General features: G+C 41.4%; 1 protein-coding gene across 7 annotated transcripts in view; it reads right to left on the bottom strand.

The window, feature by feature from the left end:
- Positions 1–27,964, bottom strand: part of TDP1 (tyrosyl-DNA phosphodiesterase 1) — a 92,891-nt gene that overhangs the window by 53,071 nt on the left and 11,856 nt on the right. For 5 of the 7 annotated variants that reach the window (XM_015454107.4, XM_065549208.2, XM_005562004.5 and 2 more), the window contains exons 5-10: positions 24,580–24,676; positions 20,034–20,068; positions 8,981–9,073; positions 4,927–5,094; positions 4,395–4,473; positions 507–692 (exon numbers count right to left, since the gene is read on the bottom strand). In XM_015454107.4, the coding sequence (XP_015309593.3) occupies positions 507–692; positions 4,395–4,473; positions 4,927–5,094; positions 8,981–9,073; positions 20,034–20,068; positions 24,580–24,676 (658 nt within the window). The remainder of the gene's footprint in view (positions 1–506; positions 693–4,394; positions 4,474–4,926; positions 5,095–8,980; positions 9,074–20,033; positions 20,069–24,579; positions 24,677–27,964) is intronic. The other 2 variants (XM_073998055.1, XM_073998054.1) reach the window with 1 other exon arrangement.

Raw genomic sequence — 27,964 nt, 5'->3', positions numbered from 1 at the left:
AATTTTTAAAAGTTCTCATCTTACAAAAAAATGAATTAGTAATGAAACAAGAACCATATTTGATGTAAAATTATACTTCAATTTGAATATTTTTTCCTTTGAAATTCAAGTTAACATTGAATGGAAAATTAACTATTAATTCACAGGTCTCTAAATAATTAAAAATGCCCCTAATTCTGCTGGCTATGCTACATCAAATATTTTCTTCCTTGGTGCAGCAACCTGAAAGAAAGGATAGAAAAATCACAGGCCAGTCTGTGTTTGCAATGGAGCTCCTGAATAAATCAGCAAGCTCTTAGCACTGGATGTTAAGGCAACTTGATTACAAATGACGATGCTAATGTACTGCTCTTTCTGTACCCCGCCCCCTCCCACGCCAAAAAAAAAAAAAAAAAAAAAAAAAAAAATCACAGAATAAAACATCTCTCCATTACAAAGAGGACCAATTTTCAATTCTCCTGTGTAGAGAATAAAAGTAAATGACCTCAATGAGAACGAGAACTCACCAAGTAAAGAGGGACAGAGCTTTTTCCTGGAGTCTTGCTTTCCTTCCCCAGTGTCAGCATGCTCTCTTTAAACTCAGAACATAACCACTTTGATTCATCAGCTCCCAAGGAGCCAATGCTTGAAAACTGACCCACGACAGGCCAGGACTCTGCGTTAGGTATGGATGAGGCATGGTCTTTCAGAAGCTGGGAAAGAATAAAAATGAATGTTAACGTGACTCAAATAATCTTAACAGAAAGGCTGTAATACCTGAAAACAGTTTTCTGCTCTTGGAATGCCTAATTAACAAGAAAAGCTGAAAATACTAATGATCAATTTCATACCCACACATATACATTTTTTCTTCTTTGGGAAATTTTTTTTAAATACTAAAAACATATTTTTAATGGAGTAGATGGACAGAAGGTCTCCTTTCCAAAATTCTTTGATTTGTGCTAAAAGCAAAAACAGATTTAAAAAGTTTAAAAAGGCCCATTTCAGTAGAAATTTCAGATAAACCACCAACTTGTCATATGAAATTAGATTTTTTACTTGAAATCACAATTGTTTAATGCACCTTTGATACTATGAAATATGTATTTGGTCTTCATCCCTGTTTCCTGGCATGCAACTACTAAAATCCTTGGGATTTCCAATGTGATGTCTTTCTGTATATTAATGAGACTGATGGCAGGCAGACCCTAGGTAACTTCAGGATGGGGGCTGGTCACGATAAAGACCAAGGCATGATTAGAAGACTGGGACTTTTGGCACAACCCCCCAACCTCCAGGGATAGGAGGGGCTAAAGGTTGAGCTGATCACCAGTGGCCAGTGATGTAATCAACCATGCCTATATAATGAAGCCTCCATTAAAAACCCAAAAGGACAGGGTTTAGGGAGCTTTCTGACAGCTGAACACCTGCAGGCTGCTGGACAGTGGTGGTGCACCCAGAGAGGGCATGAAAGCTCTGTGCCCCTTCCCTATACCTTGCTCTATGCATCTCTTCATCTGTATCCTTTATAATAAGCCAGTAAACATTACGTGTTTCCCCGAGTTCAGTGAGCTGCTCTAGCAAATTAATCAAACCCAAAGAGAAGATCACAGGAACCTCAACTTGAAGCTGGTCAGCCAGAAGTTCTGGAGACCCAGACTTGCAACTGGTGTCTGAGGGAGAGGGACAGTCTTGTGGGACGGAGCCCTTAATCTATGGGATCTGAGGCTACCCCCATATTTCTTTAAAAAAAAAAAAAAAGTATTTTTTCAATTATTTTTTCCCTACTTTTCTCTTTTCACTGTTCCCCCCAACTCCTTCCCCACTTCCTACTTAGCCCTTTAGAAATGCAATTATAACCTTTTACTTTTCCTTTAGCAGCCACTCCCTACAGGGCAAGTTCATCTAACTTTGTGCTTAGAAGCTCCAGAGCAGAACTTTCTCCCACCAGGGCACTGCCTTGAGGGACAGCAGTAAATTTACAACCCAAAGTATGCCCACTAAGAAACTCTCCCACCTGGAGAGTTTCGGCCATCTTTACAACCTAGTTCTGCCCAGGAAGAGACCAAATGGACTGCCTGGTAGAGAAGGCAGAACATAAGGAAGTATCCACCTGCTTGCTTCCTCCTCTGCGTGCCATTCATGCTAGGCCCCCTTTTAAAACTGTCCACTTTCTGGGCCAAGAGCAAAGCAGTGCCCTTAAGACAGGAAGCCTGTACTTATTCCTCTAAGCCAGCTTTGGAATAAAAAGTCACTTTCTTTATACCATCACTTTCTTTAAAGTGACTTTCTTTATACATCTCCAGGAAGACAGCATAAGAATTGAAGTGAACTAGAGGACACCCAGCTGGTGTCCCCTGCTTTGTGTATGAGGAAAACCCCACACATATTTGGTCACAGTTTTCTGTGTTGACTGTTGTAGTGTGACAGCAGAGGAAACAAAGTGAGTTTTTTGCTACTGACATTTAAACCATACCTAGAAGGATTACATATTTTGACTCCTATCATTTGAAAGAGGTTTAACATTCATAGTTTAACACTTGAGCTCCAGGCAGCTGTGATGGTCTAAACATAAAAGAGAATATTTACATACACATACCAGCTAAAACACTGCAGAAGACTGATCTGCATTTCCTGCTTTGGTAATTATGCAAAGCTGCAGAAACAATTCAGAAAATATTTGGAAACCTTATCCACTTAAATATGTGCTGAATGCCTACCTAGAGGGCTGGAGAGAGCAGAAAAATAAACTGTAGCTCATATTCTGACTGATGTGTTGTTTAATATGTATTATTTTCCTTAACACAGCTTAGGCATTAATACTTACACATACACTTCCCAAAAAGCCCAAAGTTTCCATGTCCACCTTGGGTACATCATGGTGTAGGGAAGAGAGCTGAACCGACAACTTACAACACCCAGTTTCTATTGCAGTGCTCAGCCCCTGAAGGGCCACCCTATCCTGGACAAGTCTCGGGCTTAGATTTACACTTCAGTGGAAACAGGCACCTAATCACCAGCCTGCCCTCCTGGAAGAAAGCTGTGGCGCAACATAAGCAACTGCGTGTAAAAAGTGGTTTGAAAACTCTTTAACATATAGTTGAACTTTCAGTATCAGATGGTGATCATACACAATACGTGCTATTATCTAGCCTATCTAAACCATTAGACATTAGGCCACAAACAACCGTGTATGTGCACTGAAGACTTACCATGTACCCTGTACTGTTTTATATTCATCATTTCATTTAACCCTCACAATCACCAGAGGGAAGTACTATTATTATGTCCACTTCATAGATGACAAGTGATGTATGTTAAGGAACAAGTCAAGGTCACATGGCTTGTAGATAACAAAGTAGGGTTTGAACCCAGCTATGGATACCTGCCTCCAAGGCTGGGCACAGGCCAATGTGCTCAACTTCCTCTCTAGGCCAAGACATAAAAGATGTCTTCACAAGATCCTGCCTGCTTTAAGTTGTGATCTCATTTCACAAAAGGAAATTAAAATAAAAAGTTTCATTAATCAAGGGAAAATTCTTACATTTTAAATAGTTTACAGAATAAGAGGTTAAGGCTTTAAAGAAAGTCACTTTAGGGAACTTATTTATTTTTTTGAGACGGAGTCTTGCTCTATCGCCCAGGCTGGAGTGCAATGGCGCAGTCTCAGCTCACTGCAATCTCCGCCTCCTGGGTTCAAGTGATTCTCCTGCCTCGGCCTCCCGAGTAGCTGGGATTACAGGTGCTCGCCACCATGCCCGGCTAATTTTTGTATTTTTAGTGGAGACGGGGTTTCACCACGTTGGCTAGGCTGGTCTCAAACTCCTGACGGGCTGTGATCTGCCTGTCTCAGCCTCCCAAAATGCTGGGATTACAGACATGAGCCACCACGCCTGGCCAGGGAATTTATTAAGGTCAGTAAACCACCTAAAAAGAGATGAAAAAAACTTTAATCTTCAACTTATTTTATTTTATGACCTTTCTTTGTGTATTTTCATATCAGCAGCAAGTATTATTTTTGTAATTAGTTTTATTAAGGGCACTGGTTTAATAATCAAAATATAGCTCAGTTGTAGTCTTTACTCAACATTTTCTGTTTGTTGAATTTATATCTTAAAACTTGATATGCTGAATAATCAAAAGCTATAATATGTGTATGAATAGGAAGCCTCTATCTTTATTACAAATAAAAACTAGAGTATATTTATGCCATTAATAGCCTATAGCTATAAAAGAGGCAAAACACATTAAAAAGCAGTAATTACTAAGAACTATAATTATCAATTTATCAAGTACCTATTTGCCCAGAATTGTGCAGAAATATTGTGAAGCTGCATCAAAATATAAAATTATTTTAAAAGAAAGAATATACATTAAATTTTTAAAAAATGTTAAAATAGTAAAAGTTCTGTTACCTTCCTAAGTCTAAAATGTCCCCAATTATCTTTTTGACTTCCTTGAAAGCGTCCTGGGGTTGAACCAATAAGATAAACACTAAAAGACATAAAAACACAAGTTATAAAACATAGTGATGTGCTTTGGGCACCAAAAAAAAAAAAAAGACAAAATACACATGAAAACTAATATAATCAAGAAATGATCCAAGAGCCAACCCATTTTCTTGAATTGACTCTCAAATTCATTTTTCAAGCAAATCAACTAATGATGGAACACCTACAAGATGTAAAGTATCAGACAAAGAACTCAATAATTGTGAGAGTACCCCAGTGGGAGGCTAAGGTAAACATGAAGATTCACTGGCTGTCACTTTCATGCCTGAGAACCACGAGATACAGATGTGAGAGAATCTGTTCATCCCCTCATCACGTCCTGAAGCTTGGCTAGATTTCACCCCATCTCTTTCCAGGCCCCTGCATTCCAGACCTCATGAGGCTCGCAAGGTATGAACCTATCATAAGCGCCCCAAATTGGTAAGTTGGTACATACTTCGTTTCGGAGAGATCGTGCTCGTGGATGGTATCTATCCACTCCTTGAGAGAAGGGGCATTATAAGCCATCAAGTAACTGATGAGATCAGCTTTAAAATGTGTTGTGGACTCTCCAGATTCGTGGGTTCCATCAACAATTCGTGGGTATAAGGGGCTCAACCATATTCTGGAATTAAAAAAAATAACCTTTAACAGTCAGGCACACAACTGATGACAGTGATCTCTGTATCGATTATGCCTTCATTCTAAGAAAGAGGTGAATTCTCGGTGTCTCCACATGGTAAGTAATTTTAGGAAACACAAAACATAAATGTGAGCACACTACTCCAATGGCTTCCCATCACATTCAGAATTATTCCTGAATGCCTTGCCATGAATTTAAGATTCAGTAAGACCTGGGCTCTGCCCACTTCTTCCAACCCACATCCCTCCACGCTCCCTCTCACTCGCCAAACCTTCCTTATTCCTCCTATTACCTCTGCACCTATATATTGCTTTCTAAGACTTGATGGTAAGAGTTAAGAATTCTACTCTTAACAGTTAGAGCAAATTCATGCTACTAGTGGTAATCCCAGCAAGAATTTGCCCTTGTCTGCACCAATGCAGCTCTTCAGCCAAATGTGAAATAAGAATTGTGTTATCTATACCAAAAGTGTATGTGAAAAATCTATTTTCAATCAACAAACCCATTTTCATAATGTAGGTGCTATAGCAGCATATTTTTATGTCTTATACTTCCTGGTGCCTGGATTAAGTATCACATTCAGTGACATTACAATAACCTCAAACTTTCAAACACTTAATTCACTGAAGCAGCATAATAGACATCTTTCATTTCATTCTTTTTCCCCAGAGGAAAACAGTGCTCTTTGCCAAAACTTCTACATTATATCCGTAAATAGAAAACAACCATATCTAATCCCAATCCTTCTATAAACTGCTTCACAGTAGATTACTAAAATGGCTTCAAACCTTTTGTGCTTCAGGTTCTTCAAATGCAAAAAAGTGGGGTTAACAGGGCTGCCTCACTGGGCTGTTGCAAAGCAATGACTTCCAGGAGCAGTCAAAAGTATCAGGTGTTACATTTTTCCCCTTTTGTGGCTACTCCCCTTTTCCCCACCCTGGGTTCTATCTATTAAGCTGAAAGAGAAACTGCCTAATTTCTCTTTCGCCTGGCAGCCCCTGAAGGAGACTGGCAAGATGCAGGCCAACAGGGCAGAAGTCATCCAGAACTGCAAAGACTCTTGGCAGCGCATCTTCTGCAAGTTTCTAGCAAGGGGCACTTCATACCCCTGCTTCCCACCCTGGGGAGGCACTTAGCACAGGAGGTAGCATGGTGTGACGAGGGCTGGAGCCCAGGTTCTGGACACAGATTGGCTAGCTGACTATACCATTTGGGGTAAGCCCTGTGACTTCTCTGGGCCTTTGCCTCCATGTGTAAAATGACCAGGTTGGGCTGGATAGACGTGGAGGACCTCCCCCTTGCAATAGCACCTCAAAGTTTCCACGCGAGTGAGGCTCCCCCGGGATCAGAGATTCACTCACAGGTGAGTTCAGGATGAGAAAGAGGACAAATGACTTTCTAAACTAAGATGATGAGATATGAGGCATTTTTAACACGTCACAAAATAAGATGAGAAAATTATTATAATGAGCCAAATAATTTTATTTTATTTTTTTACTGTGAGCTTTGAATGCAACTCTCGTTCTAATTTTGAAAGTGAGAAATCAACAGGTGAACCATCAGGCAGGTGAAGGGGATTAGCAGAACCACGGACCAGTTATGAAGTGAGATTATACACAAAAACTGCCTTCAAAAGTTTTAAAATTACCCTAAACAACATGAAATGCAAAGTATTAGAGAGTAGAATATAGACCAAGCATGAAATAATAGGATCCCACACGAGGATGGCTGCTAGAGGAAGATTTCACAGTCTTGGTACTTTCTGAGTTTTGAACCGTTCCTACCTAGTCAGTAAGTTTTCTAAAATTTTAAATTAAAAAATATTTTTTTAAATAAAAGGAACACCCAAGCCCTTACCTCTGCCTCTTCCCTCCTAGCAACCACCCCAGAGAATCCCAAAAAGGTACCACTGCCTGTAAGCTAAGCTTCCAACTTCAGAACGAGCTGGAGGCCCAGGGTGGGATTCTTGGAACCATGTGAGGCTGAGTGCTAACTTGAGAAATCCCTTTAGTAACATTAATTATTGTTTCATGGGAACAAGCTACATTAATCTCATTTACTTTTGTTAGGGCTACATGAATCTCCACACCCAATCTGGCAGCTCAGGAGAGCTGGCTTAAAAGCTCTTGGGGTATCAAAGGCATAGTTAACCATAAATTTAGTAGATCAAGAAAGTGCTACAGCTGAGACTTAGAGACAGAGCAGCTATCCCCTCAACCCTGGACCAGTCAGAGCCACACTTCATTCTGAAAAGCATATTTTAAGTGGGATACTGAAAAACTGTAACGTGTTTATAGAAAAACTACCAGGAATTACGGCTAGGGGGCTCAAAGCCACATGCTATGGTGGGGCAAGGGAGTGGGGAGGGAACAAGAGATGTGAGGCTCACAGACAAGACTCCCGTTCAAACTCTGAAGGACTGCCTTAAGGGAAAGAGATTACATTTGTCCTGCGCAGCGCACTCAGGTTGAAGCAAGACCTGTTGAAGGAAGCTGGAAAGTTATTTTAGCTCACACTAAGATGTAATTTGGGGCCGGGCACAGTGGTTCACGCCTATAATCTCAGCACTTTGGAAGGCTGAGGCGGGCGGATCACTTGAGCCCGGAAGTTCGAGACCAGCCTGGGCAACTAGGCAAAACCTTGTCTCTACAAAAAATACAGAAAGTTAGCCAGGTGTGGTGGTGCATGCCTGCAGTCCCCGTTACCCAGAAGGCTGAGGTGGGAGGATCACCTGGGCCCAGGAGATTGAGGCTGCAGTGAGCCGTGATCATATCACAGCATTCTAACCCGGGTGACAGAGTGAGACCGTCTCAAACAAACAATGTAACCTGGGCTCAGCAGAGCTTAGCTAAACGTAATACACTCCAATTAGAGTTCTAGCCCAAGCTAGGCAATGATATGGGGCAGGGTGAGGCAGAGGAGGATGACAGAGAAAATGTGAACCCAGATATGATGCTAGACAAAAGTCCGAGTTTCTCCCAACGCAGAAGGCTGTTTGTTAACCAGCTCTTCTCTAGGACAGGAAGAGATGTGCAAAATGGCTTCAATAAAAGAAAATTAAAGTTAGTCATAATCAAGAATAGCTGAACTTGATTTGAGCAAATCCCTAAAAATCCCTTTTAAAAAGCAAACCCCTCTTGAAAAGGGGATCAAAACCTGGATCTAGCATATGTGCACCAAGTACAGAGGGTTAGTAGTTTATAAAGTTCAGAAAAGCTTTCATATTCAATTCTTCTCTTGGAGATTCACAACTTTATTAACACACTAAAGGCTCTAAAAAGACACCAGCTTAAATTTGTTTCAAAGAAAACACACCAACTAGGGGAGTGGGGAAATATTTAGCACACTATTAACATGACCAGGCCCTACCCTAACTTTTCCTTTGATTCCTGTTTGGGAAGCGGCAAGCAAAAATACAGGTGAGTACATGAGCAAGGAGAAATCACAAAAGCTATCTGGTAAATCCTACCGGGAAAACAATGGGTTCAGATCTTTCATTCTGTAACCCCTTTTCTGCCTCAGATCCTCTGCATGTGCTGTTTCCTCTACTTATCTGTAGAGTGTATATGATGCCACTTCTCTAAAAACTAGGAAGACACTACTGTGTGTAAATAGTAATGTATGTTTACATGTACCATAGAGGTAGCTGTGGATGATGATGCTCCTGTTAACACTGGGTACTCCAAGAAGTGAGAATAGGGCAGGTAGTAAAAGAATACAGTAACTTTTTCTGCATACAACTCCTTTTCTAGGCCATGTGTGTTATTTTTACAATTAAAAAAAATAGAAAAAAGAATAAAGCGAATGTTCCGGCTTTTGACCTTTCTCAGCACACACACTGCCAGGAAGTGAGCAGGCCCCTACGAACCCTTGAGTTTTCTGGTGCCAGTCAGCATGGATGAGGTTGGAGGTGTGTATGACAACCCGGAGGCCTTCTTCATAGAGCAGCAGCATCATTTTCCTTTAAAAACAGCAAAGGATCAAAAAGCATTAACAGTACTTTCAAAATATGTAATACTTTCCAATGCAAATGTAATATATAACTAAAGGAATTTTTTTAAACTCTCATATTACCCAAACTTAACATTTAATAATTTCCCCTTCTATACATTACCATGATGAAAGTCTGCCTGAGTGATAGGTTGAAAACCTTTCAAAAAGGTTGAGTATTTGGTGGTAAAAGAACTTTCACCCCATTCTGTCTACCTGGCCAGTCCTGGCACTTCACATCCCTGCAGCCTAGCCCCTTATTATCTATTCAGCATCACCTGTTACTACTAGGCACCATGGGAACCTTATCGTCTGGTGTCTGAGATTCAAAGCATGGTCAACAACCTCTTGCTGCATCATGGCTGGCATTTTTTAAACAACTAAAATAGCATAAATTGGTATACTGTATATATTTAATTACTGGTTCATGAAATTTTGTTTTGGCACAAAGTTATGTTAGTGCATAATACACTGAAATGTAAAGTGTATTTCTTATTATGAGTTGAAATTTTAAGAAGTTTAAAAGATGCTTATTACCATTAGTGGTTTTTTGTATCCATAGATGCCACACTTGTCAAGTGTGTTATCTGGGCTTGGGGTAAGTCTTGCCTATTCTTCATCAACCCAAATCAGACCTAGTTGGGTCCACTCTTTTTCCATGTGACCTCCCCAGACCTTTAATCGAACACATTTCTCTTATTTTAATTGCAGTGAGAGAGAGGGAATAGGATACAGATAAAAGCTTTCCATATGAAGTCTGAAGACCTGACCTCCAGACTTTGTCATTTAGAAGCCCTTTGACCCTAGGTAAGCCATTCAATGTCCCTAAGCCTCAGTTTTCCACTTGTATGTCTAAGGATCAACCCCACTTCACGACTGTTGTGAATGAAATGCAAAAATACATTTTGCTACCAGGCATGGTGGCTCACGGCTGTAATCCCAGCACTTTGGGAGGCTGAGGCTGGCAGATCACCTGAGGTTAGGAGTTTGAGACCAGGCTGGCCAACATGGCGAAACCCCATCTCTACTAAAAATATAAAAATTAGCCAGGTGTGGTGGTGGGCACCTGTAATCACAGCTACTAAGGAGGCTGAGGCAGGAGAATCACTTGAACCTGGGAGGCAGAGGTTGCAGTGAGCCAAGACTGCACCACTGCACTCCAGCCTGGGTGAAAGAATGAAACTCTGTCTCAAAAAAAAAAAAATTTTTTCTTAAATGTGAAACACTCTCACCTGTACATTCCTATTACTCCTTCGGTACACAGCTTTATTTTCTTATCTAATAATGGATGATTTTTATCTCCCTGTTGTTTTCAATAGGATTATTTCAATATTTCAGGAATCTAAGTTCTCTCTCTCCAACTAAAGTGTCACTTCTCACGGCTGTAACTCTGTCCTGACTTATCATTTCTATTGAGGCCAAAATGCTACTTAATACTTACTGATGAAACTCAATTCACACATGGGAAAAAAAACTGAACCACCGGCTCTCTCCAAATAAACAACACGAATACTATCTGGGCAGGATGAAATTATCATAAAAAGATAAGAAAAAGGATATGAGGACAGAAAAGAGAATGAGATATTTAGCTCTTGCCAAAACGAGAAATTAACCCAAGCTGGCAAACAGTAAATTAATGCAAAGCTGGAGAAATGACAGCTGCTGAGCCATCTTCTTTCCATTTGTGAAATGTACTCCCTGAAATCTGGGCAAATTTACATACACAGTTGCCAAATCAGCAGCTGATTGTAATTAAGAATAAGTCAGTTATGGATTCATGATAGAAGGTTTACAAATATTTCCATTAGTCAAGACATCGATTATCAGGCAAATCACACACTAATGTCAATGAATGCTATCAAACAGAATTATGAACTTGAGAGTAGCCATATTCATCTTTTCATAGACAAAATGGTAGTGTTAATAAGGTCACAATTAAAAATGGATAGGAAAGGGCGAGGAATGAGATCTCCCTTGAAGAATGCTGACCTGCCATATTGTCTGCTAAGCTGTAGGGCAGCAAAAGGGACCCAACCCAAATACACAGCTATTTCTGCAAAGGGGGAAGAGAACTAACATATGGCAAGCACCTCTCTGCCAGGTGCCATCCTAGAAGCTCTGTCGTATGTTATCACACCAATCTTCACAGCAATCCAGAGAAGGAGTTATTCTCATTCTACAATTGTGGAATCTATGTCTGGACATTTAACAGGGATTATCCAAGGTCACAAACTGGGCCAGCAGAAGAGCTTGTTGGGATCACATATGCCCGATGCCAGGGCACTCCTTTCACCACACATGGCTTCACAGGGCTGGTGGCTGCAACGGTGAACACTTCATGCTACTGATACAGGGGTAGGCAAGGTGGGGGAAGACATGGCCTTGGTGGGAAAGAGGACTGAATGATGCATGGTGGGGGCCTGGCTATAGATCTTAGTGGAAAGAAGCATGTCTTGCCCATCCTGTGGTCTGCCACTAGCTACTGCCTGGATCTGGATATTTGACATTCAGCTGCTTTGGCTTTCTCTTTCCCCTCTATCGATTCTTGGAGCCATAAGAAATAACTCTGCTCCTCTAGAAAGCTCTAGAGGAAACCTCCAAAGAGCTTTCCCATTCTAAAACACTGAGAGACAGACCACAGGATTGCATGGCATCCAACCGAAACTGGACAGAGCGGGGCTTGTGTGCCAAAGTGTATACAGTCTCAAAGACTGCCTTGTTCACTGTTTCTAGCTCTACCCTGTGAGGTGGGGAATGTAGTTTATACTCCATCACTATGATCTGGAAGGTGACTCTCCTTTTCTAATTCACATGTTTGTTTGCTTCTCTCACCAAAGAAAAAGCCATAAGAATAAAAACTCTATACTCTCTTGAGCTGTGTCAAGAACATAATAAGTATTTAATTCCTAAAACATTTTAAAAATAGGCTAGGTGCGGTGGCTCACGCCTGTAATCCTGGCACCTTGGAAGGCCGAGGTGGATCACCTGAGGTCAAGAGTTTGAGACCAGCCTGGCCAACATGGTGAAACCCCATCTCTACTAAAAATACAAAAATTAGCTGGACGCAGTGGCACGCGTCTGTAGTCCCAGCAACTCGGAGGCTAAGGCAGAAGAATTGCTAGAACCTAGGAGGCGGAGGTTGTAGTGAGCCGAGATTGCGCCATTGTACTCTAGCCTGGGCAACAGAGCGAGACTGTCTCAAAAAAAAAATTTTTTTTTTTTAATTTTAAAATTTATTATTATTATACTTTAAGTTGTAGGGTACATGTGCATAATGTGCAGGTTTGTTACATATGTATACTTGTGCCATGTTGTTGTGCTGCACCCATCAACTTGTCATTTACATCAGGTATAACTCCCAATGCAATCCCTCCCCCCTCCCCCCTCCCTATGATAGGCCCCGGTGTGTGATGTTCCCCTTCCTGAGTCCAAGTGATCTCATTGTTCAGTTCCCACCTATGAGTGAGAACATGCGGTGTTTGGTTTTCTGTTCTTGTGATAGTTTGCTAAGAATGATGGTTTCCAGCTGCATCCATGTCCCTACAAAGGACACAAACTCATCCTTTTTTATGGCTGCATAGTATTCCATGGTGTATATGTGCCACATTTTCTTAATCCAGTCTGTCACTGATGGACATTTGGGTTGATTCCAAGTCTTTGCTATTGTGAATAGTGCTGCAATAAACATACGTGTGCATGTGTCTTTATAGCAGCATAATTTATAATCCTTTGGGTATATACCCAGTAATGGGATGGCTGGCTCATATGGTACATCTAGTTCTAGATCCTTGAGGAATAGCCATACTGTTTTCCATAATGGTTGAACTAGTTTACAATCCCACCAACAGTGTAAAAGTGTTCCTATTTCTCCACATCCTCTCCAGCACCTGTTGTTTCCTGACTTTTTAATGATCGCCATTCTAACTGGTGTGAGATGGTATCTCATTGTGGTTTTGATTTGCATTTCTCTGATGGCCAGTGATGATGAGCATTTTTTCATGTGTCTGTTGGCTGTATGAATGTCTTCTTTTGAGAAATGTCTGTTCATATCCTTTGCCCACTTTTTGATGGGGTTGTTTTTTTCTTGTAAATTTGTTGGAGTTCTTTGTAGGTTCTGGATATTAGCCCTTTGTCAGATGAGTAGATTGCAAAAATTTTCTCCCATTCTGTAGGTTGCCTGTTCACTCTGATGGTAGTTTCTTTTGCTGTGCAGAAGCTCTTTAGTTTAATGAGATCCCATTTGTCAATTTTGGCTTTTGCTGCCGTTGCTTTTGGTGTTTTAGACGTGAAGTCTTTGCCCATGCCTATGTCCTGAATGGTACTACCTAGGTTTTCCTCTAGGATTTTTATGGTATTAGGTCTAACATTTAAGTCTCTAATCCATCTTGAATTAATTTTCGTATAAGGAGTAAGGAAAGGATCCAGTTTCAGCTTTCTACTTATGGCTAGCCAATTTTCCCAGCACCATTTATTAAATAGGGAATCCTTTCCCCATTTCTTGTTTCTCTCAGGTTTGTCAAAGATCAGATGGCTGTAGATGTGTGGTATTATTTCTGAGGACTCTGTTCTGTTCCATTGGTCTATATCTCTGTTTTGGTACCAGTACCATGCTGTTTTGGTTACTGTAGCCTTGTAGTATAGTTTGAAGTCAGGTAGCGTGATGCCTCCAGCTTTGTTCTTTTGACTTAGGATTGTCTTGGAGATGCGGGCTCTTTTTTGGTTCCATATGAACTTTAAAGCAGTTTTTTCCAATTCTGTGAAGAAACTCATTGGTAGCTTGATGGGGATGGCATTGAATCTATAAATTACCTTGGGCAGTATGGCCATTTTCACGATATTGATTCTTCCTATCCATGAGCATGGTATGTTCTTCCATTTGTTTGTGTCCTCTTTTATTTCACTGAGCAGTGGTTTGTAGTTCTCCTCGAAGAGGTCCTTTACATCCCTTGTAAGTTGGATTCCTAGGTATTTTATTCTCTTTGAAGCAATTGTGAATGGAAGTTCATTCCTGATTTGGCTCTCTGTTTGTCTGTTACTGGTGTATAAGAATGCTTGTGATTTTTGCACATTAATTTTGTATCCTGAGACTTTGCTGAAGTTGCTTATCAGCTTAAGGAGATTTTGGGCTGAGATAATAGGGTTTTCTAAATATACAATCATGTCATCTGCAAACAGGGACAATTTGACTTCTTCTTTTCCTAACTGAATACCCTTGATTTCTTTCTCTTGCCTAATTGCCCTAGCCAGAACTTCCAACACTATGTTGAATAGGAGTGGTGAGAGAGGGCATCCCTGTCTTGTGCCAGTTTTCAAAGGGAATTTTTCCAGTTTTTGCCCATTCAGTATGATATTGGCTGTGGGTTTGTCATAAATAGCTCTTATTATTTTGAGGTACGTTCCATCAATACCGAATTTATTGAGCGTTTTTAGCATGAAGGGCTGTTGAATTTTGTCAAAAGCCTTTTCTGCATCAATTGAGATAATCATGTGGTTCTTGTCTTTGGTTCTGTTTATATGCTGGATTATGTTTATTGATTTGCGAATGTTGAACCAGCCTTGCATCCCAGGGATGAAGCCCACTTGATCATGGTGGATAAGCTTTTTGATGTGTTGCTGAATCTGGTTTGCCAGTATTTTATTGAGGATTTTTGCATCGATGTTCATCAGGGATATTGGTCTAAAATTCTCTTTTTTTGTTGCGTCTCTGCCAGGCTTTGGTATCAGGATGATGTTGGCCTCATAAAATGAGTTAGGGAGGATTCCCTCTTTTTCTATTGATTGGAATAGTTTCAGAAGGAATGGTACCAACTCCTCCTTGTACCTCTGGTAGAATTCAGCTGTGAATCCATCTGGTCCTGGACTTTTTTTGGTTGGTAGGCTATTAATTATTGCCTCAATTTCAGAGCCTGCTATTGGTCTATTCAGGGATTCAACTTCTTCCTGGTTTAGTCTTGGAAGAGTGTAAGTGTCCAGGAAATTATCCATTTCTTCTAGATTTTCCAGTTTATTTGCGTAGAGGTGTTTATAGTATTCTCTGATGGTAGTTTGTATTTCTGTGGGGTCGGTGGTGATATCCCCTTTATCATTTTTTATTGCGTCTATTTGATTCTTCTCTCTTTTCTTCTTTATTAGTCTTGCTAGTGGTCTGTCAATTTTGTTGATCTTTTCAAAAAACCAACTCCTGGATTCATTGATTTTTTGGAGAGTTTTTTGTGTCTCTATCTCCTTCAGTTCTGCTCTGATCTTAGTTATTTCTTGCCTTCTGCTAGCTTTCGAATGTGTTTGCTCTTGCTTCTCTAGTTCTTTTAATTGCGATGTTAGAGTGTCAATTTTAGATCTTTCCTGCTTTCTCTTGTGGGCATTTAGTGCTATAAATTTCCCTCTACACACTGCTTTAAATGTGTCCCAGAGATTCTGGTATGTTGTATCTTTGTTCTCATTGATTTCAAAGAACATCTTTATTTCTGCCTTCATTTCGTTATGTACCCAGTAGTCATTCAGGAGCAGGTTGTTCAGTTTCCATGTAGTTGAGCGGTTTTGATTGAGTTTCTTAGTCCTGAGTTCTAGTTTGATTGCACTGTGGTCTGAGAGACAGTTTGTTATAATTTCTGTTCTTGTACATTTGCCGAGGAGTGCTTTACTTCCAATTACGTGGTCAATTTTGGAGTAAGTACGATGTGGTGCTGAGAAGAATGTATATTCTGTTGATTTGGGGTGGAGAGTTCTATAGATGTCTATTAGGTCTGCTTGCTGCAGAGATGAGTTCAATTCCTGGATATCCTTGTTAACTTTCTGTCTCGTTGATCTGTCTAATGTTGACAGTGGAGTGTTGAAGTCTCCCATTATTATTGTATGGGAGTCTAAGTCTCTTTGTAAGTCTCTAAGGACTTGCTTTATGAATCTGGGTGCTCCTGTATTGGGTGCATATATATTTAGGATAGTTAGCTCTTCCTGTTGAATTGATCCCTTTACCATTATGTAATGGCCTTCTTTGTCTCTTTTGATCTTTGATGGTTTAAAGTCTGTTTTATCAGAGACTAGTATTGCAACCCCCGCTTTTTTTTGTTCTCCATTTGCTTGGTAAATCTTCCTCCATCCCTTTATTTTGAGCCTATGTATGTCTCTGCGTGTGAGATGGGTCTCCTGAATACAGCAGACTGATGGGTCTTGACTCTTTATCCAGTTTGCCAGTCTGTGTCTTTTAATTGGAGCATTTAGTCCATTTACATTTAAGGTTAAGATTGTTATGTGTGAACTTGATCCTGCCATTATGATATTAACTGGTTATTTTGCTCGTTAGTTGATGCAGTTTCTTCCTAGCCTCGATGGTCTTTACATTTTGGCATGTTTTTGCAATGGCTGGTACCGGTTGTTCCTTTCCATGTTGAGTGCTTCCTTCAGGGTCTCTTGTAAGGCAGGCCTAGTGGTGACAAAATCTCTAAGCATTTGCTTATCTGTAAAGGATTTTATTTCTCCTTCACTTATGAAACTTAGTTTGGCTGGATATGAAATTCTGGGTTTAAAATTCTTTTCTTTAAGAATGTTGAATATTGGCCCCCACTCTCTTCTGGCTTGTAGAGTTTCTGCTGAGAGATCTGCTGTTAGTCTGATGGGCTTCCCTTTGTGGGTAACCCGACCTTTCTCTCTGGCTGCCCTTAAGATTTTTTCCTTCATTTCAACTTTGGTGAATCTGGCAATTATGTGTCTTGGAGTTGCTCTTCTCGAGGAGTATCTTTGTGGCATTCTCTGTATTTCCTGGATTTGAATGTTGGCCTGCCCTACTAGGTTGGGGAAGTTCTCCTGGATGATATCCTGAAGAGTGTTTTCCAACTTGGTTCCATTTTCCCCCTCACTTTCAGGCACCCCAATCAGATGTAGATTTGGTCTTTTTACATAATCCCATACTTCTTGCAGGCTTTGTTCATTTCTTTTTCTTCTTTTTTCTTTTGGTTTCTCTTCTCGCTTCATTTCATTCATTTGATCCTCAATCGCAGATACTCTTTCTTCCAGTTGATCGAGTCGGTTACTGAAGCTTGTGCATTTGTCACGTATTTCTCGTGTCATGGTTTTCATCTCTTTCATTTCGTTTATGACCTTCTCTGCATTAATTACTCTAGCCATCAATTCTTCCACTTTTTTTTCAAGATTTTTAGTTTCTTTGCGCTGGGTACGTAATTCCTCCTTCAGCTCTGAGAAATTTGATGGACTGAAGCCTTCTTCTCTCATCTCGTCAAAGTCATTCTCCATCCAGCTTTGATCCGTTGCTGGCGATGAGCTGCGCTCCTTTGCCAGGGGAGATGCGCTCTTATTTTTTGAATTTCCAGCTTTTCTGCCCTGCTTTTTCCCCATCTTTGTGGTTTTATCTGCCTCTGGTCTTTGATGATGGTGATGTACTGATGGGGTTTTGGTGTAGGTGTCCTTCCTGTTTGATAGTTTTCCTTCTAACAGTCAGGACCCTCAGCTGTAGGTCTGTTGGAGATTGCTTGAGGTCCACTCCAGACCCTGTTTGCCTGGGTATCAGCAGCAGAGGCTGCAGAAGATAGAATATTTCTGAACAGCGAGTGTACCTGTCTGATTCTTGCTTTGGAAGCTTCCTCTCAGGGGTGTACTCCACCCTGTGAGGTGTGGGGTGTCAGACTGCCCCTAGTGGGGGATGTCTCCCAGTTAGGCTACTCAGGGGTCAGGGACCCACTTGAGCAGGGAGTCTGTCCCTTCTCAGATCTCAACCTCCGTGTTGGGAGATCCACTGCTCTCTTCAAAGCTGTCAGACAGAGTCGTTTGCGTCTGCAGAGGTTTCGGCTGAGTTTGTTATTGTTTACTGTGCCCTGTCCCCAGAGGTGGAGTCTACAGAGACAGGCAGGTTTCCTTGAGCTGCTGTGAGCTCCACCCAGTTCGAGCTTCCCAGCAGCTTTGTTTACCTACTTAAGCCTCAGCAATGGCGGGCGCCCCACCCCCAGCCTCGCTACTGCCTTGCCGGTAGATCACAGACTGCTGTACTAGCAATGAGGGAGGCTCCGTGGGTGTGGGACCCTCCTGGCCAGGTGTGGGATATGATCTCCTGGTGTGCCTGTTTGCTTAAAGCGCAGTATTGGGGTGGGAGTTACCCAATTTTCCAGGTGTTGTGTGTCTCAGTTCCCCTGGCTAGGAAAAGGGATTCCCTTCCCCCTTGCGCTTCCCAGGTGAGGCAATGCCTCGCCCTGCTTCAGCTCTCCCTGGTCGGGCTGCAGCAGCTGACCAGCACCGATCGTCCGGCACTCCCCAGTGAGATGAACCCAGTACCTCAGTTGAAAATGCAGAAATCACCGGTCTTCTGTGTCTCTCGCGCTGGGAGCTGGAGACTGGAGCTGTTCCTATTCGGCCATCTTGCTCCGCCCCCCAAAAAATTTTTTTTTAAATAAGCAACTAGAAGTAATTTCCAGACACGAGCTCAATCTTCTACAAAATACTGTCATTTCAACAAAGTGTAAACTACAGATACTTAATTGGGAAAAGTTCAATTGTAATTACTTTCCAATGGCATTTTTTGTTTGTTTTTGAGACAGGGTCTCACTCTGTCGCCCAGACTGGTGTGCACTGGCATGATCTTGGCTCACCACAACCTCTGCCTTGCAGGCTCAAGTGATCCTCCTGCCTCAGCCTCCTGTGTAGCTGGGATTATAGGCACGTCCCACTATTGCCCAGCTAATTTTTGTATTTTTAGTAGAGATGGGGTTTCACCATGTTGGCCAGATTGGTCTCGAACTCCTGATCTCAAATAATCCACCTGCCTTGGCCTCCCAAAGTGCTGGGATTATAGGCATGAGCCACAGCGCCCAGCCTCCTAGGCATTTTAAACTCTGAATTAAGAGCTCTTGGCCAGGCATGGTAGCTCACGCCTGTAATCCCAACGCTTTGGGAGGCAGAGGACGGTGGATCACCTGAGGTCAGGAGTTTGAGACCAGCCTGGCCAACATGGTGAAACCCAGTCTCTAATAAAAATAGAAAAGTTAGCCAGGTGTGGTGGAAGTGGCCTGTAACCCCAGCTACTTGGGAGGCTGAGGCAGGAGAATCATTTGAACCCAGGAGGTGGAGGTCGCAGTGAGCTGAAATTGTGCCACTGCACTCCAGGCTGGGCAACACAATACTTCTGGTTGCTTATTTAAAAAAAAAAGTTTTTTTTTGAGACAGTCTCGCTCTGTTGCCCCCCCCCCCCCAAAAAAAGCTCTGTTGAGTTTAACCTGAAAAGTATGTGTGTAGGGGCTAGGGGGTGGTAGTGAATGGACCAAAGGAAACAATAAGGTAAATTTTAGCAATGAGCATACAAGAACAAATTTAAAGCTAAAGTTAATGCCAGCACAGGGACTCATGCCTGTAACCCTAGCACTTTGAGAGGCTAAGGCAGGAGGTCTGTTTGAGCCCAGGAGTTCAAGATCAGCCTGGGTCACAAAGTGAGACCCCTGTCTCTACAAAAAAATTAGCTGGGCATGATGGCGTGTGCCTATTGTCCCAGCTACTTGGGAGGCTGAGGTGGGAGGATTGCTTAGGCTCAGGAGTTGGAGGCTGCAGTGAGCTGTGATCATGCCACTGCACTCCAGTCTGGGCAACAGAGTGAAACCACATCTTGAAAATATATATATACACACATACACACACACATATATATATAAATTAAAGTTAGAATAAATAGGTTCTATTCCTGTCTGCACTACTGGCCCAAGGAAGAATCACATACCTAAACCTGGGCCTCAGTTTCCTGATCTAGAAAATTAAAAGGACAGACCAAATAATTTTTATAAGAGCATTAAATAAAAGAATAGCTCTCCCAGGCTCAGCTAAGCATCACTGTGCTAGATCCGAGGTGGGCCTACCATGCTCAGTCTTTCCTAAGAATAACCGTGTAATGGACAAATGACAATGCTTGAGGGGTTCCCCCATTTCATAAAATTGCTTACGTGTGGTGTGTTCCAAATGCAATATCCAACTTTGCCTAGGATGAAAAAGAAGTCATTTATTTAAAAACAACTCACTAATATCCATATCTACTGGAAATTACATTAGAAAGCAATCAGGCCAACCTTTTTTTTTTTAAACTATTTCTACTGACCTCTACTGGACAAGCCGTTGAATAACAAGACAGCTTTTATAATAGCATCTGGGGACGCTCATTAAAACAAACAAACAAACAAACAAGACATAAATTTTGTTACCCAGAATGATTCAATATACACTACATTTTTAATTACAGTAATTAGGACTGAGAAGCTTAATTTCTGTAGTTGACCAAAAACTAGTAAAACAAGTGAGACTCTATGCAAAGTTTTAGATATTTGGCTTATACAGAAATTAATGGTACAGTTTTCAGAGAATATTTAAAAGAAACACTGAAGGCTGGGCACAGTGGCTCATGCCTGTAATCCCAGCACTCTGGGAGGCCAAGGTGGGCGCATCACGAGGTCAGGAGATCGAGACCATCTTGGCTAAAGCGGTGAAACCCCGTCTCTACTAAAAATACAAAAAAATTAGCCGGGCGTGGTGGCGGGCGCCTGTAGTCCCAGCTACTCAGGAGGCTGAGGCAGGAGAATGTTGTGAACCCCGGATGCGTAGCTTGCAGTGAGCTGAGATCGTGCCACTGCACTCCAGCCTGGGTGACAGAGCGAGACTCTGTCTCCAAAAAAAAAAAAAAAACACTGAAAGTGGTGGCAACATAAAGACTTAGGATGTCAAATTAAAATAGAAATGTTCTTGTATTAGCATAGCAAGTGCTGAAAATAAAAACATATGAAATCCATTTTCATGTTATAAAATGACACCTTTACAAACTAATGGAGGGTATGTATAGAGAAAACATTTTATCTGATACCCACTAATGCCAGATCTTCGTTAAGCAGAATATGTCACAAAATGCAGGTTATGAAAGAGTTTAAATAACCGTAACAGTTTCACAATTAGGAATGCAGTACATGGGCTTAAATCCTGCCTTCACAACTTTCTACGATCCTGGAAAATACATCTAACTCTATGCCTCAGCTTTCTCCTCTTTAAAACGGTACCATTCTGAGATCCAGAGTTGTTAGGAATGAGCTCACACATGTAAAATGCTGAGGAACGGGGTCCTGCATGCAGTAGGCACTCTACAATCGTAGCAATCACTACTGCAACCTCTCCCCACTACCTACCCCAGCCTCCTTACCACACGACGTGGGTGAAACTTTGCTGGGGGCAGTAACGGGCAACTGGCATACACAGGTGAGTTACAACACAGTCCCTATTTGGAGTGGAGATGCTCACAGACCAGCATGTATCTGTGCACTCTGGCCACAGAAGAAAGTGCAGGGAACTCTTATTTCATGTCTTCAAAATTACCAAATGAGAAGGAAGACTGCCACTCTATAAAATGATATTTAGCTGAGAAAGAACAATGGTGAAGAGACCTGGCTTTTGTTTAGTCTGCTACAAGTTACATGCTTCTGGGTAAGTCTAAGCACAAAAAACAAGGATAATAGCTTCAACAGATATTGTTTACTGGGTGCTGTTTCTGGGCTAGTGCATCAAGTCCTTTAGTAAACTCTAGGATGAACAGCATCAGCAATCAATTTCAAAGATAAAGAAATTAGGTGACAAGCCAGTGACAAGCCCAGAATAAGTGTTGCAGACTAAACACTTGTGTCCCCCACCAAATTCATATGTTGAAGCCCCAACTTCCAATGTGACTATTTGGAGAGAGGGACTTTATGGAGGTAATTAAGGTTAAATGAGGTCATAAGGGTGGGATCCTGATGATCCTGATCCAACAGGACTGTTATCCTTATAAAAGAGCTGCCAGACAGCCTGTGTATCTGCCTTCTTCCCTCTCTCTCATGAGGACACCGTGAGAATGTGGCCATCTGTAAGCCGGCAAGAGAGCCCTCACCTGGAACTGAATTGACTGGCACCTTGATCCTGGATTCCCACCTTCCAGAGCTGTGAGAAACAAGTGCCTGTTGTTTCAGCAACCCAAGTCCAAGAAAAGTCACCCAGGTAATTTCGTTATAGCATCCAAGCACACTAATACACACACACAGAGCCGGGACTGAGCCCAGGCAGTGTGACTCGGACCACCACAAGGTCTCAATGTCTGCCCTTAGGTCCCATGTTTGCAAAATGGGAGTGTCAGCAGCCACCGACTAATGTGTCTCAGTTTAAATGACCCATGTTGCTAGAAAAATACTTTATCTTACAGACAAGGTACAAAGGTGTTTCAAGACATCAGGAGAAGGACACAATCCTGTACGTCAGCCTAGAGTTGGGAGCTTCTTCACAGCTCTTTCCAAGAGGTTTGGAAGAAGCGGCTCACTATGCCCTCTGGTGGCCAGCCTGGAGCACACTATCAAGCACAGGAACCACTCTCCTAAACGAGTACAGGTAGGTAATAATTTGAAAAAGACTTTATTTCCATTCATTTAGTCACTGGTGTTCAGAATTTCTGTGTCAGTTTACTTTCTGCCCACTATAAGGTTTGATGGGAGCGATCCTACTGCTGTCTAACCTCTTATGTTGCTGGAAATAGAAGCAAAACAATGGAATTTTGGCAACTGCTAGGCAAAGGCACATCTGTGGGCATGAGATGAGCCCATGTTGGACAGAAGGCATTTTAAAATGACAGCTCCATAAAGTGCAGTGGGTTAAATCATAAGGAAAATGTTGTGAGGTATGTTTAAAACTGACAAGATTGAGCTGCTGTACTGTATTAATCTTAAAAAAATAAAAATATATCACATATAGTTGGAAAAAGAGTGATACAGTGTGAGTTGGAATTCTTACATCTTTGTGGATGGGGAAAAAAGACACTAGAAGGAAAATGAGAAAAAAAAAATCCAAAAAGTATGTAATTCACTCTGTCTCTGTACTCACAGAGCAGAAATCTTTTGCCAATTTCACTAAGCTAACGATAAGGAAAGAAAAGGGCTATAAAAAGCATCTTTCGTGTTTTCTCATAACGAACTAATACAGCCAAAAGAAATAGGAAAAGGTGACTATCACACCAGCTACTTCATAACCACCATTTCTATAGAAAGTAGTTATCATAAATGTGAGAAATTCTTCTGTATTCCTTGTTTTCCTTTCTACTTTGCATGTTTCTTGCTCAAAATGCCACATGTAATAGAAGATCTTTGTGGATGATGAGTCTAAATAAATGGGTCCTAATGGAAGTCCAAGACTCACTGGCCACGCTGTATGCTAACTGCAAAGTATTAGAACAAAATTATGGGACTATATAAAGAAACTGGGCAATAACCGTTTTTTGGCCTTTGATATGGTTTGGGTCTGTGTCCCCACCCAAATCCCATCTCAAATTATAATCCCCAATGTTGGAGGAGGGGCCTGGTAGGAGGTGACTGGATCATGGGGGTGGACTTCCTCCTTGCTATTCTCGTGATAGTCAGTGAGTTCTCGTGATATCTGGTTGTTTGATAAAAGCATGTAGTTCTTCCCCCTTCTCTCTTCCCTCTTGCTCCGAACAAGTAAGATGTGCCAGCTTCCTCTTTACCTTCTGTCACAACTGAAAGTTTCCTGAGGCCACCTCAGCCATGCTTCATGTATAGCCTGCAGAACCGTGAGCCATTAAACCCCTCTTCTTTATAAATTACCCAGTCTCAGGTATGTCTTCATAGCGGTGCAAGAACAAACTAATATAGCTTTCTTTTCTGCTTTGCTTTGGTCCTAGCAAACCAAGTGGATACGCCTGTTATAAGACCATTTAATGTCTCCACATTGGACTTAGATCATACACAGCATACGACTCACATAGTTTCCTAACACTTTTTTAAATCTATAGGTCTCTCCTGTTCAGACCTTACATGCAACTGATGTGAAAAAAAAGAATTACGGTTGAAGGACTACCGTTGAAGTGTCAATGGCAGCTAATATAAGTTACATAAGGTGTCACAAAAAACTACAAGTTTTAAGTTGCACTCACAGGATACTCACAAAAAGAAACCCACAGCCACTGAACTGCATCCAGAAGACCTGTTCAGTGTTGGAACGCAGGTTTCGACAGGCATACTGACAAGCTACATGCAACCAGTGGAGCACTAGCAGGTTGCAGGAAGACTCAGAATTCATAGTACACTGAGTAAAACTGAAGAAAGAGAATGTTTGACTCAGAGAGAGAAAACTAAGGGAGACAGGACAGATCACTTTAGATATATGAATCACTGACATGTGTAAGATGAAAGACTTACTTATTTGTGTGGCTCCAGAAGGGGAAAATTAAGACCAATGAGTAGAAATTAGGAGGAAGACTTCAGGCCCACAAAAAGAAAAACCTTTCCAACTCTGAGGAGTACTACGAATGGGATACTCTATCTCAGGAAGTGTTTAAGCTGAGGCTAGACAAGTATCTATTGATGACTGATGCTGGAGAGAGGATTTCTGTACTAGGTGGGAGGGTGGACTAAATGTCTAAGTTTCCTTCTAACTCAGACTACGCATGCTCTTCAATGGCAGTAAGTGGTTTACCTGGCAGAGAGAGATGTTCTCGTAAGGCTTGGCCTGGGCATGGAGGTGAGCCTTAGCCTCTCGCTTATCACCATGCACAAGCAGGATTGGCTTCTTCCTGAAAAGAGAGCATTAGTATTTAATATACATCATTCATGGCTGGGCACGGTGGCTCACACCTGTAATCCCGGCTCTTTGGGAGGCTGAGGCAGGTGGACTACCTGAGGTCAGGAATTCGAGACGAGCCTGGCCAACATGGTGAAACCCCGTCTCTACTAAAAATATGAAAATTAGACAGGCGTGGTTGTACGTGCCTGTAATCCCAGCTACTCCGGGGCTGATGCAAGAGAATCGCTTGAACCTGGGAGATGAGGGCTGTAGTGAGCTGAGACTGAGCCACTGCACTCCAGACTAGGTGTCAGAGCAAGACTCTGCCTCAAAAATAAATAAATAAATAAATAAATAAATAAATAAAAATACACCATTCATGAAGCTGGACTCGCCTCATTAAGGAATGCTAACTTCCTTATCACTCGATATTTGTTTCTGGTCTTTGTAGTGAGTGAAGACAGGGCTAACACAGAGCAGTGATCAGCTAATGTTCATTTACCAGATACCTTTATAATGGGGCTACATGGCCTGATCCTGCAGCTCTGTTGTAATACAGAGGAGTAATGACTCAAGAAAGTCCTTGAATAATTATCTTCTTTGGCCGAAAAGGGCACATAAGTAGCTCTGTGTTAAAATATTTAAGTCCAAATAAATTAAAGATACATAATTATTATTATATAATATAGTGCTTTTTTCTTTTTCTTCTTTTGGACGACACAGTGGATTCATTTCATACCACATCTATATTCACCAAACTCCTCCTGTGTGCTATGTACTGTGCTATATACTGACCCAGGATACAACAGAGAACAGGCCCAGGCCCAGGCCCACAGCATGACGCAGCTTCACTAATGAGTGGTTAGATGCCTATGAAACAGAGCCCAAGCTATGTTGAAAATGCTGTATTTTTGAATTACAAATATAATATAAAAACACTCTTCAAGAATACATTAAAAAGGCTTTTGAAGGATTCTTGATCTTTCTGATTAATTCAAAGCAAGATAATACTTAGAAATAAGCATATTTCTACAAGCTCTCCCAACACAACAAAAATTGGATATAAGCAATCAAGCAAGATAAACAACTGAGCCACTTCCACATTTATCAATCACACTGCAGAATGATGCTCTACCACTCACAAAGGAACAACAATCAACTAGAGAGAAACATCATAGAAAATGCACTTCCAGTACTAATGCCTCACTACCTCATGCTCAATAGCTTTATTCTAACATGACAGTAAAATAAAACTATGAAATATGCACCTGTGATTTTTAGAAATTAGGTAAGAAAAACAGAGAATAATGTAAGAAACACTCGTGCATCTAGTACCTAGAAGTAAAAAATGTTATATCAAGTCATCTTATAAAAAAAGATTAAATATGACTGATAGAAATTGAAGTCCTTATCAATTCTTTCAAATTTATTGATTCTACGACTTATTACAAAAAGACGGCACCTGAAGAACAGCATACTGAGGTATAAATCCTTATGATCTGAATTTTTCTACATACAAATTCTGGATGTTACTTAAACTTACCATTTAGGTCACTCCTCGTTCTTCTAAGGCTCGGAATAGCCTTCCCAAGATGCATTTGGCAATAAGGGGATGCAGGGAGAAGAAGGACACTTTTGCCCCTTTAGTTACTGAGAGTCCAATGGGTACTGTATTAGTGTGCCAGGGCCTCTTCCAAAACAAAGTACCACAAACTGGGAGGCTTAGACAACAGAAATATATTGTCTTACAGGTCTGGAGGCCAGAAGTCCAAGATCAAGGTGCTGGCAGGATTGGTGCCTAAGGTATGAGGCGCATCTGTTCCAAGCCTCTCCCCCAGCTTCTGGGAGCTTGGCTTGTAAATGGCGTTCTGTGTCTTTACATGGTCTTATCTCTGTCTCTCCACTCAAATTTCTCTTTTTATAAGGACGCCAGTCATACTGGATTAGTGTCTCTCCTAATGCCTTCATTTTATCTTGATTACCTTTGTAAAGGCTCTATCTCCAAATAAGATCACATTCTGAGGTACTGGGGCTTAGGATTCCAACAGATCTTTTTTGGGACAGGAGAATTTAACCCATAACAGATACAACAAAGGAACTGTAGTCTACACTTTGCCAACACTCTAAGGGGGTGACAATTTGATTTCAAGGTCTTTAAGTAAAGGGAGGAAGAACAGAAAATGCCAACGTGACACCCAAGGATACTACTGCCAGGAGGAGCCAAGACAGAAATAGCTTGTTGCCTCCAGACAGCCATTCTCTCCTCCTTCCCTAACAAAAGGCTAATTTAGGACAAGGTGAGCTAAGCTAAAAGACATTTCTAGCCTCTTTTAGAGCTAGTTAGCATGCAGCTGAGCTCTGCTCAATGAAACAGATGCAGGTGTTGTGTGGGGTTTCCAGGAAGGCTACTCAGATGGGCATAGCTGGAATGTGGGCCTTTTTGTCCTTTTCCTCCTTTTCCCTTCCTGCTACCTGGAATAGACAAGTAAGCTGGAGCTCTAGCTGCCATACTGGGCCATGAGGTGACTCTGAAGACTGAAGTCGCACACCAGGATGGTGGAACAGAAAGGGTAGGTGGATAAGTTTTTGAGAACCCCAGTGCCCCCATCCAGACCATAAATGTTTACCATTTGAAAGTATCAGGCTGGAAACAATTTCTGTCTTATTTAAGCCACTGTTATTTTGAGTATTCTTTTAGATGCAGCTAAAACTAATTCTGTGTGTTACAGGTCAAAAAAAAAAAAAAAAACAAAAAAACAAAAAAAGCCCCAAGTGCCAAAGCTGCTTGAAAAATTTTAACAGTATTTTATCTACTGTTAATGTCAAAGGTTTCCACAATCTGATGCCCTAAATGTACCAAGAATTTTGAGGACCCTGACAATCATTTTTTCTTGTGTGTTTTCCTCCATTCTACTTGCTGTTATGGGAATCTGTCCTGTAAATGTGTTAGAAACAGGGAAGGGTGGCACCTCACTGTGTGATGCCCTATTTGGTCTGTATTGCCTAATATGAGGCTGATGAAGTGCAGGCAGAAGGCAGAACTAAAAATCCATCACCTCCAGAGCCTAGATAAGGGAAGGCCATATGTATAGCCTCCTTTCTTCATCTCAGAAACACAAAGGGATCCTCAAAACAGAACAGCATTGATGTGCTACAGAAAGCATGGCACGCTGGCCGCATGTTGGCACGTTCACAGATCTACAAGGTATGTGGAGACGGTATTTTCCTTCATATTAAGACTGGACATAAAGTTCTGTTATTTGAGTTAAAGCCTGTCCTTATCTACTTCCTGAAAGAG

The sequence above is a fragment of the Macaca fascicularis genome, chromosome 7, assembly GCF_037993035.2.
Source record: "Macaca fascicularis isolate 582-1 chromosome 7, T2T-MFA8v1.1".
NCBI classification, from domain to species: domain Eukaryota; kingdom Metazoa; phylum Chordata; class Mammalia; order Primates; family Cercopithecidae; genus Macaca; species Macaca fascicularis.
The sequence above is the reverse complement of the archived record's forward strand: the minus strand, read 5'-3'. Positions and strand labels throughout refer to the sequence as shown.